This window comes from Rhineura floridana, chromosome 6 (genome assembly GCF_030035675.1).
Source record: "Rhineura floridana isolate rRhiFlo1 chromosome 6, rRhiFlo1.hap2, whole genome shotgun sequence".
In the NCBI taxonomy this organism is placed as follows: domain Eukaryota; kingdom Metazoa; phylum Chordata; class Lepidosauria; order Squamata; family Rhineuridae; genus Rhineura; species Rhineura floridana.
The window spans coordinates 21,862,043-21,878,739 of record NC_084485.1 but is presented as its reverse complement, the minus strand read 5'-3'; the positions used below and the strand labels follow the sequence as shown (position 1 = coordinate 21,878,739).

The 16,697-nt window shown below is 43.6% G+C and overlaps 1 protein-coding gene across 1 annotated transcript in view; it reads right to left on the bottom strand.

The window, feature by feature from the left end:
* The window catches only part of PMEPA1 (prostate transmembrane protein, androgen induced 1), a 102,598-nt gene extending 95,795 nt beyond the window's left edge, over positions 1 to 6,803 (bottom strand). The window contains exon 1 of the mRNA XM_061631178.1: positions 6,325 to 6,803. Within this exon, the coding sequence (XP_061487162.1) occupies positions 6,325 to 6,427 (103 nt within the window). The 5' untranslated portion in view covers positions 6,428 to 6,803. The remainder of the gene's footprint in view (positions 1 to 6,324) is intronic.
* Positions 6,804 to 16,697: the final 9,894 nt, after the last annotated feature.

Here is a 16,697-nt window from a genome sequence, read left to right as displayed (position 1 = left end):
AAAAGAGGAGAGGAGAAAAGGAACTCAAGGAAGAAGGGACAGAAAAGGAGCTCTGAAGAAATGTGACAACCCTTAAGATCAGGACGGGCCCATATGCTATGGAAAAAGGCTGGAACAGAGGCAGAGCAGCTTAAGGAAATGGGAGAAAGGAAATAATGTTTAGAAAAGCAAAAAGCAGAGAAAGCAATGGGTGGTGGCAACATGGAGGTGAAAAAGGAGGGGCTAAGATGAAAATAGAATTGGAGCTCTCTACTACTGATATGAAGGACACAGGCAATCAAAGGAGGGCTGGGGACTGTGGGGTAGAGACAAGGGAACACAGAGCAGCTAGAGAAAATCTAGACAACAGAATTGTGCAGGTTGGTCTTCTCCTATCACTGCAACGTTGTGTCCTGGCAACTCTAAATTGAGGTGTGCAAGTGTGAGTCTGGCGTGTGTGTGTGGGGTAAGGGTGGACTAGTAATTAAACTGAATTTCACATATTGATTTGAACCAAGCATCCAATTATTTGGCTGTAGGCTTCTAGCAATGTATCAGTTAAGATATGGCCCAACTCTTAAATTGCTAAAGGAGAACATCTACAATGAAATGTGTGACGTATGAATGAAGATGATAGTTCTGGATATAGTTAGTTTCTTTATACCAGGCGTGTGGAACCTCTGGTCCATCAGATTTTGCTTGACTAAGGCTCCCATCATCCCTGACCACTGGGCATGCTGGCAGCGGCTGTTAGGAGTTAGGAATCCAACAGCATCTGCAGAGCCACAGGTTCGCCATCCCACCATGAGCAGTACCATTAATTCTTTGGAATTAGCACCTACAAGCACTGCAACACCTCATGAAGAGTACAGAATGACCCCCTACTGTCATCCAAATCGTCCAGATTCTCCCAGATATCTCCAGGCTACATCTCATTGGGATAGCCAGATGGACAGAACCATCTGTTACCAGAACCCAAAAATCTTAATTAAAAAAAAAAAAAAGGTCCAATACCATCCAGATAAACCAAGGTAGAATAGGAATATGCAGGAAGGCTAAATTATGAAGGATTTGCAGCTCTGCCTTTTACATTCATACAGACTCACACACTGTCTTTCAACACACACACACACCACACCCCTCTGTAACCCTGAGCAAACAAACCCATTGAGCAGAATTAACTGTTATATAGGAATCAGTAGATTAAGGGTGCAGCCTTACTCTGCCGATCCAGATGATTTGTTATTTACAAATACAGCCAACATCTCCCTTGACTTCATTTCACTTTGTCTGGCTGATTAGGACCCCGTCAGAGATGTCTGGCTGCCTCAGAAAATGTCACAGTGAATGGTTGCTACAGTGGGTCAGAGGACTAGCTGGTCTGTACAGTAATCAAGACTTTGAACTGGGAAGGGGGATGGTAGTGGGATGAGAGAGGCTGGCAGAAAACAACCTCATTGTAATCTTAATCCAACAGTGCAGTGCCTAACCCGAGTGCCTCCTCTGTTTCAAATTAGCACTCATAGCCTCAGAGATCTCTCCAAAGCTTCAAGTTATGCTAAGTGTGGATTAACATAAGTATATTGCATCTTCCATCAGTTTCCAGAATTAAATATTACTATCTCACCTTGACCAAAATGTGTTTGCTGCTTCTTTGGGTCCATCAAGGTTATTCATACCCAGGATTATTCAAGGTGGCTCAGTTACCCCTTAGCACATGTTGATTCTTAGCTTTATACAGAACCATGAGTAGTTATGAAGTGGCCTTTTCACCACTCTACTCTTTCTAATGCATGCTTAAGGGTCGAACAGGGTTTTTAATAATTCTTCGTGATGGGATAAGAAAACTGGGTGCAAGAATATTTTAGATTAATTAATCTGGAACAGAAAGGATACAGATGAGTACATACATTTAAACATCAAGTAGGTGGAAGAAAACTGCTACAAAATCCTCCACGAGGGTAGTTATTTCAGTCCATAAAGAGACATGTCACAGTAAACACTAGTTCAAGAAGAGCTGAACATTTTTAAGAGCTTGGTCCAACAATGTCCAATGATTTAGGTAGGATTTTGTTATGATACATAGCAACGATTTGATGCCAGGGTACCATGTTAGAAACAAGCACATATGGTGAAACTAGAAACAAGCTTCTTGAAGGTTGCACTTGTACATACGCTCCTGGGAATAACTCCCACTGAACTCAATGAAGCTTACTTCTGAGTAAGACACACATTGGATTGCATTCTAAATGAGCCAATCTGTAGCCCACTTCTACCCAAGTTTATTCTGAAAAAGTCCTACAGAATTTTCATGGGACTTGTTCCAAAGTGCTTAATACAAAACTGACACTCCTTAACAGATCTCCATTTCCCCTCCTGACTCCATCGTTCATAGCATTTTACCCATAGGCAAATTCACCTCTATAAACAGCAAAAGGGATATTCAGAATTTGTATAAACTGAGCCCTATCTACAAAGTAACAAGCAATTGTTTCAAAGAGAACAAATTGTTCCCAACAGGAAACTTTTCCTGCGTGTCATACAAGTCTTCTCTTCCAACAGAAGGTTGAGAGCAGCTTTTCATCTTTTTGGTTATACCAATTTCTGTACTTTCCCAATGCCTATTGAATAAAAAAATAATAAGCTGTACTTTCTCAGATGTGGGGTGGGAAAATGGCTTTGGAAGCTCACTGTAGCCATTCATTTTCTGTGCCTAATGAGAGAGTGTCACAAAAAACACCCATATTATCTGCAGTAAAGAGCCAGCTCAAATCAAGAAAGATTAGGTTTACTAATAGTAATCTTAAATCCATCTTAATATTGCCTGGAACTCATATTAGAAGATATTTCCATTTGTATATGGGATAAAAGCTTAAGTCAAAACTGAGTTCAAAGTACAGAGAAGCAAGTAAGGATTTTCAAAATCCAGACAACTGAACAGAATATACAGTTGAACAATTCTCAAACCTGATCAGCTAAACTCTCAAATAGTATATTCGGCTACTGGGAAGGAAGAGGTAACACCGAAAGGCATTAATAAGTAGTAGTCCCATTGCCTTCCATACCATATGTTTTGGTATAAAAAATGAAATTTGATAGGAATACAGTACCATAACCTGACCACTGTTAACATGCTTTAAGGCATTTTAAGATTGATGCACGATTCTTGGAAGTAGATCCAACTGATTTCAACAGGGCTTTCTCCTAAGTAAGCATGCAATGTATATAGATTGCGGCCCACTTAGATTTGCCAATAGCTCCCACAGGAGTAGATATAGTTTAAAATCAAAGCAGATTCTAGCCCCCTTAAAAAAAAAGTCCATCAAACTAGACCAGTTGGATTCCCAAACAGTCTGAAGATGTAGCTAGAAGGTCAAGTTCCTTGAAACAGAAGTTTTCTTTCATGCCATACATTTAAATAAGGAATAATAGCAAATAACAAAAACGAGGAGACAGTTCAGGTGACTTAATTCCTACATCAACTTTTTAAAAAAGAAACTGTATAGCAAAATAAGTTTGATAAATACTCCTTGCCCCATTTCGCTTTGGCCTCTGGTCATAACTAACTAAAGAATGCATTTGTTATATATTTTGAATGCAGTTAGTACTAACACTGACCTTGTAGGTCAAATTACCTTGAGTATCACTTCATCAGAAGTGAGATACGAACTCTATTTGGAAAAGCAGGCAACTAAATTAACAAGACTGCCTCCATGTCAGCCAAAACATCATTATTGCTGACTAGCTGAGAGAATAAGGGACTGAAAATAAACATGCTGTATTTGAAAAGAAAAAAATATGTATAGAGGGACTGGGGCATAAATATTTGGCATCACATTACACAGTAGACATAAGTCCCATACATATTTTTATTAGCCAAGGCTTCTCTAACAGATAAATATTTGAAATACACAGCCAAAACAGTTTAAAGATCAGGGATCCATTTTAATGGCTGAAGTATTAAGAGTGATAATCACATTCTCCATGGACATTGATCTTTTAAATGTGCAGATATCATTTGAGCCTACCCCTCCAAGAAGAGGAGAAAGACCCCTCCCACAATAATTATTAGGAAAATGACCTGCTCTGTCTGGGAGTCTAGTCCTATAGCAGCTACCATCAAGGGCACTGGCACATTCTGAATTAACAAGGATATGACCATGTATTAACTGAATCTGTTGTACAAGTTTTCTGATGTTTACAAAGCAGACACTTGCCAAGGAAAAAAACACAGCCTTTTCTTGGGGTAATAATCACTATAGTGCAAAAATATTCCAGATCTGGGCGCCTCCCAATGCTTACTGTGTTAGAGAGTTTAGGCTGGGGCAAATCTTGAGCATAACATCGCAGAGTGGTAAGGAAGTAACAGTGCAAGACCGTATTTTCCTGCTTAATGGTTTAATTCATTTATTGCACCCCGGGCCATTTCTAAATGATGCTGCCATCATTCTCTCACAGAGATATATACACACATACTTTAAAATATACATTCCTTAATATGCAGGAGGCAGAATTTACATTATTTCGCTTCCTGTTACTAGCTGGACTTAGACAATACATTTAGTTAGCCAGCTTTATCAACACTTTACAGACACAGACACTCACGGGGAGGGAGGGAGCCAACTTTGTCTGACTTAGCCTTTCCAAAGGCTAGACAGAGCTGTAATCTACTTCTCATACTTAGTGATTACTATTTATAGTCCCAAATTCTAGTTCACACTGGACATAACATTTGCATTCTCACCCCCCCACACACACACACATACACAAGACCAGTTGATGAGACAACTTAATAGCTAAACTATTATCCTTTAATTTCATGGTGGGGTGTGCTGTATAGGTTTCCGTTCCACTAACTTTGCTAATTCACCACCTTTCTATGCTGAGGCTGAACAGGCATCACAGTAGCAGCCGATTGTACATTTTGGAGCCTGAAGTACAAAAGATCAGTGTTCTGCTGGCGCAGACCAAAGGTCCCTCTCATCTAGCCCCAGTATTTTGCTTCCAACAGTGCCCAGCCGGCTCCTTCTGGTAAACTCACAAGCAGAACACAAAACGTTACAGCTCTGAGGTATACTACTTCTCAGCATTAATAGCCTTGACAGACCTACTCTCCGTTAATTTGTCTCCCCCTCCTCTCCTTTTTAAAAGAACCCGGGTCTTCAGAAAGGAGCTGTTAAATAGCTGTAAAGGTGGATGTGGACACAAATACAACCTGGAGCTGGAGGAGAAAGTGGGTTAAAAACAAGGGTTTTGGAGCAGTGGGTGAAATGGGGCCAGGGGGAGGAGAAGGGGTTCGGATTTGCAAGGTTGAAGGCGGCACAGCGAATTGCAGCAAGGCAATAAACGCAAGCAGCAGCAGCGGCTGCAACAAAACAGGAGAGACGGTGTCTTGTTCTGGGAGGAAAGGGCTCCCGGGGTTGCTTGTTGGATTCTCCAATCGAGCATGTGCTTTAAATAGCCTGAGCAGGCTGTTTCACCGTCTGGCTTAGGAAAGAGACAAAGGCTCCTAGGGGCGATCAAGCTAACTGGCTAGGATCGCGCTCCCGCTCGCTCCTCCCCGGCTCCTTTCCGAGAGGGAGACCCAGGCGCGCCGCAACAAAAGCTGGAAAAGAGGCTTCTCTCTCTCCAGCTCGTCCCCCCTCTCCCCTCCCCTCCCCGCCGCTTTTGAGATGTACTTAATGCAAACAAAACACCCAGATCAATACTGTATAACGACTCTTTTAATCTCCCCCCCTCCCTTCAGCCCGGCGTTCCCCTCCCCTCCAGCCCCACACCGTCCCGCTCCGCCACCGGCAAAACGAGAAGGGCAACATGAAGACGATCTGCGAAAAGGTTTCGAGTTGAAGTTCAGGTCCTTTTCAAAAAAGAAAAGAAAAGAAACATTAAAAACCGTAAACTCCCATATTGGAGACAATTGTCTCCAAGACTGGTGAAATCGCATTGGGGGGGGGGGCGCTGCGAAATTGTGTGGTGGGTTTTTACTTTTTAAAATACAGTAAAAAGAAAAACGAAGAAAACTTGGGGGCACCCAAACACACACACACAACACCAAGTGGGAAAACAACATACCCGCAAGTTTTGCAGAAATTAGAACAGGAACAAATGCTTATGATTTTGCACCCCCCAATCCTCCACTTTTTAAACGCGAAGTGAAATCACCGCCGAAAGCCAAAGGAAGGCGACGCATTTGGAAACTGAACGGAGTGCGCCGCTGAAAGCCGATCGAGCATGGAACCCCGCTTCCCCTCTCAAAAAAAGGGGGCAGCGAGATAAGGAGTTTTGCATATATGATATATATAGAGAAAGAGAGAGAGAGAGAATATAGAATTAAGAAGTACTTACTGATCTCCATGCTCTGAAACAAAGACCGCTTGCAGTTGCATGTACAGGAGACATTGGGCTGGGTGGCTCCGGTTGTGCTGTTGAGACCCATCAAGTTATACATTTAAAAATAAATGAAGAAACGAGGGACCGGAAGACCTCAGAGGTCTCCGGGCAGCACACCATAAAGACGGGATCTTCCTTCAACGCGGTGGATGGGCGGGTGTGTGTGTGTGAAGGAAAATATAATTGATTAAAAGAAAAAAAGCAACCTTTGGAGAGGGAAGGAAGGAAAAGGGAGGGTGCAACACCCACCCTCCAAAATTTTACAGGGGGGAATTCAAATAATAATAATAATAAACTAGAGAGAGGAGATCTCAGCTCTAAGATCTGCAGCTGCTTCCCCCCTCCCCTCCATACCCCCCTCCAGCCCTAGAAGTTCGCGCACAGAGCTGGGTGAAAAGAGACTTGCTACTTTGTTTCTCTCTCTCTCTCTTTCTCTGTGCCTCCCTCTTTCTCTCGCCTGCCCAGGCAAGATCTTAGTAACTCCCTCCCTCCTCCTCCTCCTCCCCCCTTCTCTTCTTCCTTCTCCTCCTCCTCCGCCCCCCTCCCCGTCCTTTGCTCCTCATTCAAGTCCAAGGAGATTCAGTTTTCACATGGCAAAGGGAGGCTAAGGCAGACAGACGGGGTGACGTCAGCGCTAGACTGGTGCTTTCCAACGGGAGAAAAGGGGGGAGGGAGGCGCTGACGAAGACGACGAGAGGGAAGTGAATGACTGGCCAGGATATCCAATCGCAGGCGCGCCAGCGTTTTAGCCCCTCCTCCCTCCGCGGCGCCGAGCCCAGCCTCTTAAAGACAAAGGGGCTCCGGGGGTTTCTGTTGCAGCCGTGCAAGGAAGGAAAGAGATAGGGGCGCGGGTGGGGGAGTGACTGTGCGAGGCTCCGAGGAACCAACAGAGGGAGGTTTGCTCGCCTTCGGTTCCGTAGCTGTAAATCACCGGCCGATCTTTTATATATGCACAGCGGACAAGACGGGGCTCCTCCTCATCGCGATCATCCTATGCAAAGCAGCGACAACAACTTCTTTCTTAAATCGCTCCCGGTTCTGCAAGCGTTTACTCCATAGTCAAGGAGGCTGACAGATATTACTGAGTGATGTAAGGGCTTTCCAGCGGGACTGGGGCTGGGATGTGTGCGTGCGTGTACATACACGCACATATACATATATACCTATACGAAGGCCTGAACAAGGATCTTATTCTCAACCCAGAAGCAAAAAAAAGGGGGGGAAAGGGGGGGTGCCACCCCACCCTGCACTTCTGAATTCACAGCATCTTATTAAAACTGTGAGCCGCTTTCAGGACTTCCGTTAAAAAGTGGAATACAAACCCATTAAATAAATACCACCATGACAACTTAAGAACATAAGAAGAGCCTGCTGGATCAGGCCAGTGGCCCATCTAGTCCAGCATCCTGTTCTCACAGTGGCCAACCAGGTGCCTGGGGGAAGCCCGCAAGCAGGACCCGAGTGCAAGAACACTCTCCCCTCCTGAGGCTTCCGGCAACTGGTTTTCAGAAGCATGCTGCCTCTGACTAGGGTGGCAGAGCACAGCCATCATGGCTAGTAGCCATTGATAGCCCTGTCCGCCATGAATTTGTCTAATCTTCTTTTAAAGCCATCCAAGCTGGTGGCCATTACTGCATCTTGTGGCTGCAAATTCCATAGTTTAACTATGTGCTGAGTAAAGAAGTACTTCCTTTTGTCTGTCCTGAATCTTCCAACATTCAGCTTCTTTGAATGTCCACGAGTTCTAGTATTATGAGAGAGGGAGAAAAACTTTTCTCTATCCACTTTCTCAATGCCATGCATAATTTTATACACTTCTATCATGTTGCCTCTGACTCACCTTTTCTCTAAACTAGAAAGCCCCAAATGCTGCAACCTTTCCTCATAGGGGAGTCACTCTGTCCCCTTGATCATGCTGGTTGCCCTCTTCTGAACCTTTTCCAACTCTATAATATCCTTTTTGAGATGAGGTGACCAGAACTGTACACAGTATTCCAAATGCGGCCGCACCATAGATTTATACAACGGCATTATATCAGCTCTTTTATTTTCAATACCTTTCCTAATTATCCCTACATGGAATTTGCCTTTTTCACAGCTGCCACACACTGGGTCAACATTTTCATTGTGCTGTTTACCAGCCCTTTCTGTGTAATGTGCAGATTGGTCAGGGAAATCACATGAGACCGAATGGTGGATGTCGAACCTGTCCTGGATGGGGTTGCACTCCCACTGAAGGAACAGGTTTGTAGCTTGGGGGTTCTCCTAGAACCATCTCTGCCACTTGAGGCGCAGGTAGTCTTGGTGGCATGGAATGCCATCTACCAACTTTGGTTGGTGGCCCAGCTGCGCCCCTATCTGGACAGGGATAACCTGGCTTCAGTTTGTCCATGCCCTGGTAACTTCCAAGTTAGATTACTGCAATGCACTCTATGTGGGGTTGCCTTTGAAGACGGTTCAGAAGCTGCAGCTTGTGCAAAATGCAGTGGCCAGATTGGAAACAGGGACCAGACAGTTTGAACATCTAAAACCAATTCTGGCCCGCTTGCATTGGCTGCCTGTATGTTTCCAAGCTCAATTCAAGGTGCTGGTTTTAACCTATAAAGCCTTACACGGCTTGGGACCACAATACCTGATGGAACGCCTCTCCTGACATGAACCCACCCATCCACTAGGCTCAACATCAAAGGTCCTCCTCCAGGTGCCTACTCTGAGGGAAGCTTGGAGTCTGGCAACAAGGGGGGGCCTTTTCAGTGATGGTCCCCAAATTATGGAATGATCTCCCTGATGAGATGTGCCTGGTGCCAACACTGTTATCTTTTTAAGAACATAAGAACATAAGAAGAGCCTGCTGGATCAGGCCAGTGGCCCATCTAGTCCAGCATCCTGTTCTCACAGTGGCCAACCAGATGCCTGGGGGAAGCCCGCAAGCAGGACCCGAGTGCAAGAACACTCTCCCCTCCTGAGCCTTCCGGCAACTGGTTTTCAGAAGCATGCTGCCTCTGACTAGGGTGGCAGAGCACAGCCATCACGGCTAGTAGCCATTGATAGCCCCGTCCTCCATGAATTTGTCTAATCTTCTTTTAAAGCCATCCAAGCTGGTGGCCATTACTGCATCTTGTGGGAGCAAATTCCATAGTTTAACTATGCGCTGAGTAAAGAAGTATTTCCTTTTGTCTGTCCTGAATCTTCCAACATTCAGCTTCTTGGAATGTCCACGAGTTCTAGTACTATGAGAGAGGGAGAAGAACTTTTATCTATCCACTTTCTCAATGCCATGCATAATTTTATACACTTCTATCATGTCTCCTCTGACCCGCCTTTTCTCTAAACTAAAAAGCCCCAAATGCTGCAACCTTTCCTCGTAAGGGAGTCGCTCCATCCCCTTGATCATTCTGGTTGCCCTCTTCTGAACCTTTTCCAACCTTTTTGGCGCCAGGTCAAGACTTTCCTCTTCTCCCAGGCATTTTAGCATGTGTTTTTAAATTGCTTTTTAAAAATGTGTTTTTTCAAATTTGTATACTTGTTTTTAATGTTCTTAATTGTAAACTGCCCAGAGAGCTTCGGCTATGGGGTGGTATATAAATGCAATCAATCAATCGATCGATCAATGAGAAGGCCCGCCAATGTGGTAGCTTGCCACACCGCGGCATCTTCCCCACGCAGGGGCACAGCATGCTTGTCTGGAAAGCAACTGGGCCATCACCCATGTCTTAAGGCTGGGAAGGATTGCCATTTTCCAGGAACTTCTATCAGAGGTTTCTGTACTGGTTAACAGGGATTCATCCCTTCCACTAACAGGGCCTGTTTTTATTGGAGTAATAGCGTTTAGCTGGCTCAGCAATGGCCCAACAGTCTTTCCACTGTGATGTTGGTGGAGCATATGTAACTTTATAAGGGGGGCAGCATGTGGTCCCCTCAGATGTTGTTGGACCCCCATCACCCCTGCCCACTGGCCATCATGGCTGGGGCTGATGGGAACTAGAGTTCAACAGCGACTGGAAGGTCACAGTCTAGCCACATCTGCTTGTTAAGGTCCTCTGACCAACACTGTAGTGGCAAATTCAGAAGTGCAGGATACCTTCATGATAATCATGCCACGCCCCATAACCGCCATGCCCCTTTCCCCACTTTTCCTCATCTCCCTCACTCCTCCTATTGTCTCGCAAGTCCACACTCTGCTACAACAGACATCCACAGGAGCCAATCAGCACCAAAGGGGAGGCTGTGTGTTAACTACTGAGAAGAGTCTTCTCAGTGGCTGACTCACCACCTTTCATTTTGATTGGCTGCAATCAGCACGAAAGGGCAAGGACTCTTCTCAGTGGCTAATATGCTTCCTTTTCATGCTGGTTGGCTCATACATAGGGACCTAGCTGGGACTGCAGTCCCAAAAAACTAATGGGACTGTGACCCCTGTGACCCCGGGCAACTATGCTTCTGCCTCTCACATAAGGGAAAACTCCTTTAGAAGAAAGAAAAACTCAATTGGCAACTTAAGCAAAGACGGATATCCCTCTCTTGTTATCCCCTGGTCTTGGCATTAGATGTCAAAGGACACTGGGAAACCCTTTCAGTGGGTCTTCCAAGAACTGCTTCCACTTAGGCATCTCATCTGGCTGGCTCCATCACTGTATGGATGCTTTAATTCAGAGGTAGCCAACATAGTGCCCTCTAGATGCTGTTGGACTACAACTCCCATCAGACCCTGTCAACATGGCAAATGGTCAGGGTGATGGGATTTGTAGTCCAACAACCTCTGGAGGGCATCACGTTGGCTATCCCTGCTTTAACTGAAAACTATACTTTATGTGTTCTTGTCTTGGTACTGTGCAGAAGGTGATGGTGATGAGTAGGAGAAATTGATGGTTTCATGCCATTCGGTACATTCTGTAAACTAGATACAGTTGTGGAACTCGTTGGATCATTGCTACAAAGCTGCCAAGTGCTTCCTGTTCCTGAAACACAGCTGTCCTGTTCTACAGTGACCAGCCCCGCAGTGTAGGGGCCTGATCTGAACCCCACTCCCCAAGACCCCCTCAATTTTGGCATCAGTGGCAAAAATAAATGTTTTTAAAAGTCGATACAGTGCAGGGGTGGAGATGCAAATTGCCTCCTCCTTGCTTATCAGATTGCTCATTTCATGAGTGGAGAGGAGACAATAACGCACACTCCTCAGATGATCTGTGTGTGTGTGCGCGCACATGTGTGTGTATGTGCATTCATGCACGTAAGAGTGTGTGGGGTGGCCACACCCATTTTTGACACATAACACACACTCCTCAGATGATCTCTCTCTGTGTGTGCACCCAAGAGTGTGTGAGGTGGCCACACCCATTTTTGACCACCTCTGACATGCAGCCCTCAAAGGTGAATGGGACACCACCCCTGTGTCAGAGAGATGGGGAGGAAAAAATAGATCTGAGTATTGGGGAAAGAATCAACAGGTTGCTTCTGTCCAGTTCTCTAGCATACCCAGAGGGTTCTCTAACTTACCCAGAAAGATTGCAAGTTTGGACATAAGGAGCTGCCTTGTACCAAGTTGGACCATTGGTCCATCTAGCTCAGTGCTGTCTACACTGACTGGCAGCAGCTCTCCAAGGTTTCAGGCAGGAGTCTCTCTCAGCTCTACCTGGAGATGCCGGGGATTGAACCTGGGATCTTTTGCATACAAAGCAGATGCTCTGCTCCTGAAGCATATTCAGAAGCATTTTGCCTCAGACCACGGAGGAAGAGTATAGCCATTATTCTCCATGCATTTGTCTAATCCTCTTTTAAATCTGTACAAGTTGATGGCCATCACTGCCTCTTGTGAGAGTGAATTCCATAGTTCAACTATGCACTGTGTGAAGTACTTTCTTTTGTCTGTCCCAAAACTTTTGTGTCTGCTTTCTCCATGCCCTGCATAATTTTAGACACCTCTATCATGTCGCCTCTTACTTATTTGCCTTTCCTCTGAATTAAAAAGTCCCAACTGCTGCAAGCTTTCTTAATAGTGAGTCACTCTTTCCCCCTTGCTGGTTTCTCCTTTCCATACCTTTTTCCAACTCTATAATGTCCTTTTTTAGTTGAGGTATCCAGAACTGTACACAGTATTCCAAATGTGGTTGCACCATATCGGCAGTTAAAGGCTGCTTTCACACCTGGGGCTAATAGTGCTAGATTAACGGATTAAAAAGGTTAGCGCTTCTGTCCCAATTCTAAAAGCCCTTTCACACTGCAGTACCTCTTGCAATAAGGAACAGTACTTTTTCCACCAGAATTCCGGAGCTACCCGGTATGTTGTGTGAAAGCTCAAATATAATGTGCAAATTACCAGGTAAGAAATCGTCAGAAAAACGGAATAACGTGCAGTATGGAAGCACCCTTATTCTCAGTTCCTTTCCTAATAATCTCTAGCATGGAGTTTGCCTTTTTCACAGCTGCCACACACTGGGTCAAAATCTTCATCAGCTATCCATGAGTCCTCCAAGGACTCAATGGTGCAATTCAGATAATTGCTCAGACTAATTCATAGGTATTAGTCAGGTATGCTGTTGAGGAGTTTTGGAAAAGTTTAGATTTTGGATGCATACTTTTAAGCCTACATGATTTCAGTTGTAATGAGTATCTCAGTGTTTCCAATTTTGTTTGTAGGGCTAGCGGGTGTTTAATTTTGGAACCTCTGAAAATTAGGTCAGTGGTAAGAAATCCTCATTATGGCTTGTTTGGCAAATCAGCAATATCAGTACCTGCTTTTCAAATGAGATGTCCTATTCTGAATATTTTAACATATATCCATGAAACAGTTGAATTTATTCTAGATGCATTTGCATGGATAAGGATGATGTATGCCATAGTTTCTACAATCAAATGTAGTTGTTATGCATTTGGGTATGTGCAACTTTATTCACCTATGTGCAAATATCTGGGAAGTGTCTGGCTTCATGTTCGTGAGATATGACATTGCACTTGGAAACATGGTGTACACTGAAGCAATAGTGTTTGCTGCAAACATGCAGTACTGCTCATAGTCAAAGGACAATAGGTAGCCAAGAGAGGATCAATGAGGTCTGGTGACATGGGATTTTTAAAGAATGATTTGGCTAAGAAAACAATGCAATAGCTAGATAATTGTTACAGTCACGATAGTACATGCCTCTTAGGTAAAAGGACATCCTTTACTTTAAAGGTTTACTTTATCCCAGCCCATCAAATCCCAACAAGATTTACAAATACTACCATAAGTAAGCAAATGACTCAGTGACCACAATAATAGAATTTTGCAGACACAAACATATTTTCCCTCCAAAATGTTTTTATTGAAGAGGATTTTTTTACAGTACAAAATAGGGATATAAATCATATGGCTACATTCTTGTATCTTCTTGTACAATGCATATTTTCCTATTCTTTATACATTTGTTGTGATCTATGTTAGGGTATGGGGGATAGGGTGAGGATGCAGAATGGTTCCTTGCAAAAAGTTTAGATTGAGACGGAGTTATGAATGTATGGTTTCTGTTGGGTGTGTCTAAGTTTACCTACTAAGTTTGTTGTGTTTTATAGGCTGGTATGTGTTTCTGTCCAAGTTTAATCAGTTTCTAGTTGAGTGTTGAGATGTTGTGATTTGTTGAATGTTTAGACTAGTATGTCTCTCCATAAAGTGTGTTGATGGAGACATAGACATTGGTGTTCCAGAAGATTTCTTATTTTGATGCAGCAGCATTTGAGGAAATGCATAGCGTATTTCTGGGTACAATGGACAGTGATCAGTTTGGATCTGGGAGAAAGGTAAAAAAAAATCCTAGCTCACTGGATAGGATAGATTTGGGTCATTGTCTTTTAGACTCACAGCAACATCTGTAAAACGTCCATATTTTGTTCCTTCTTTAGGGAGAGAAGGGGAAAGATAAAGACCTTTTAACTATCTGCAAGCAGAAAATCATAGCTATCTTGAATTATGGAGGAACTATCCCTATTTTAGAGGGCAATCCAAAATTGTTTTTATCTCTGAGTACCTCTGGGGTTTTGTGGTTCTCATAGCTTAAACGATGGTCCTCTAGATCAGTGGTTCTTAACCTGGGGTGCAAGCACCCCTGGGGGTGCGAGACACTATTTCTAGGGGTGCGAGGCCCAACCAAAGATTTTGGAAAACTGTCATTTATCTTAGCTAAGTTAGGCTAAAACACACATTGAAATAAAATAAAAATAAAAAATGAACGGCATTTTTTCAGGGGGTGCGAGAGCATATTTTGGAAATCCAAGGGGTGCTGGCAGTGGAAAAGGTTAAGAACCACTGCTCTAGATGTTGTTGGACCCCAACTCCCATTGTCCCTGCCGCTAGGGGCTGATGGGAGTTTGAGAATATCAACATCTGGAGGGTGACAGGATCCCCATACCTGACTTAAACATTTAATAGAATAGCTTTGATGTTTTTAAGAGGGCTGGATACAGACTCAGGGTGTGATCCTACCGGCTGGGGGATGAGTGCAGGCCTCTATTTGGCAGCCTCCACTGATAGAAAGGACAGTCACTGAAGCTGGGGGCTCTGCTGCAGTGGAAGCCCAACCTCTGCCCAAGTAGGCAGGAAGCTGCTTCCAGCAGTAGACAGCATAGGGCCCTGAAATGAAATGCCCTATGGTGGATGGGGGTAGAGCTGGGTTGGCCAAGGATCCACTGGTTCTGATGCTTTGCCTATTGCCAAGTGAGGGGCCCAGATTACTATGCCATCCTGGAGCTGACTGCAGGTAGAAAGACTGCAGGTAGATCCATTCTCTTCTTGTAACTTTTTGAAAACAGCCAGCACAAGTTTGCTCTTAGCAGACAACTGCCAGGAGGACAAAATAACTCTGGAAACAGTGCCTTGCTTTGCACCAAGAGTTAGTCGAAAATTATTTCCGCCTACCCTAAGCTGAGAAATAAACCTGTGTGAAGAAAGGAATGTATGATAAAAATGCTGATGCAAGCTTAACCATAGCAGTATGAGCAAGCTGCTAAAATACTTGGCGAATCCTGTTACCCAGAGATAAAGACAGCTTTGGAAAGGAATGGTTGCTTCATAATTCTCGTGAGCTATGATTTTCTCCTTGCAGATAGTTAAAGGGCCTTTATCTCGCTCCATTTCTCCCTAGAGAAGGAACAATGCCAAATGTTCAAATACAAGGGACTTTAAAAAAAAGGGGGGCACATAATGAAATAACATGCAAAACCAAAATTTCTTGCAAGCCTATGAAAGTAATGAAGCACTTGGCATGGTCTTTCTTTATGTTAAGTGGGAACTTTTATTGCCTTGCATGGAAAATGGAATTTAAAAATAGTATTAAGTAAGTTTTTACAGTCTCCCGGGTCTGTTTGGAAACTGGCTCTCACTGATGAAAAAGCTTTAAAAAAAAAGAAAGAAAGAAACAGACTCCCGGAAGGTTATTTAATCTTCACACTTTTGCCACCTGTCAGTCTATGCCCAGCTTCAACAAAACTTGATAATCTAGTGGGGATGCAGAGAAAAGTCTTGTATCACAGAGAACAAATGTGATTTAGGAAGTTAAGCAGCTGAAAGGTTGTGAATTATCACAGGGCTGGAAATGGAAGAGGGGAAGTTATTAGGTCACTCTTAACCTGGTTCTTAGGTGGTATTTCTCCACCTTTCCTCTCTGGCATATGTGAATGCACAGAGAATAGAAAACAATTGTTTGTTGTTCAGGCAAAAGATCGGAATTTGCTTCTGCCAACACTTTACTATTCCTTCCCAGCATCCAGGCAGTGAGAGTTAACAGGACACACCTGAAATGAACCTGAGATGTAAAATTAAAACTATCAATGCAAATGTGACCATTCTGAATCAGTTTTGAATCAAGGTTTGAAATTATGAAATGGGAAATGTTTGCATTTAATATGGTTTTTATTTAAATACATAGTTTATATATGTATATATTTCCAGAGAAAACCAATTTACAAATGGCAGCAAAGTAGGCAAATTAGTGGGAAAACAACAGTCCCAACATAAAGGGGAAGGAAGAACACAACTCCTATGTATGCAATTAAGATGTCCTTTTGCAACAGTTGGCCTTGTTTTTATTGTATGGTTGTTTGTTTTGCTTTTAACACGTATACCACTTTCGTGTTGTCAACAAAATTGCGGTATATCAATATATTTATAAATAAAAAAATATGTTTACGTACGTGATTATTTATGTCACACATCTCTAGATGTTTAGGGTGGCTTATATTATCTTAAACTCTCACACACATATAGGTAAAGAACAAGATGGTGCCCCCTCTCTCCCCCCCCCCCATGTGATGTACGAAAACCAACTGGACTGGCTGCTGATTTTTACTTCAGCACTATT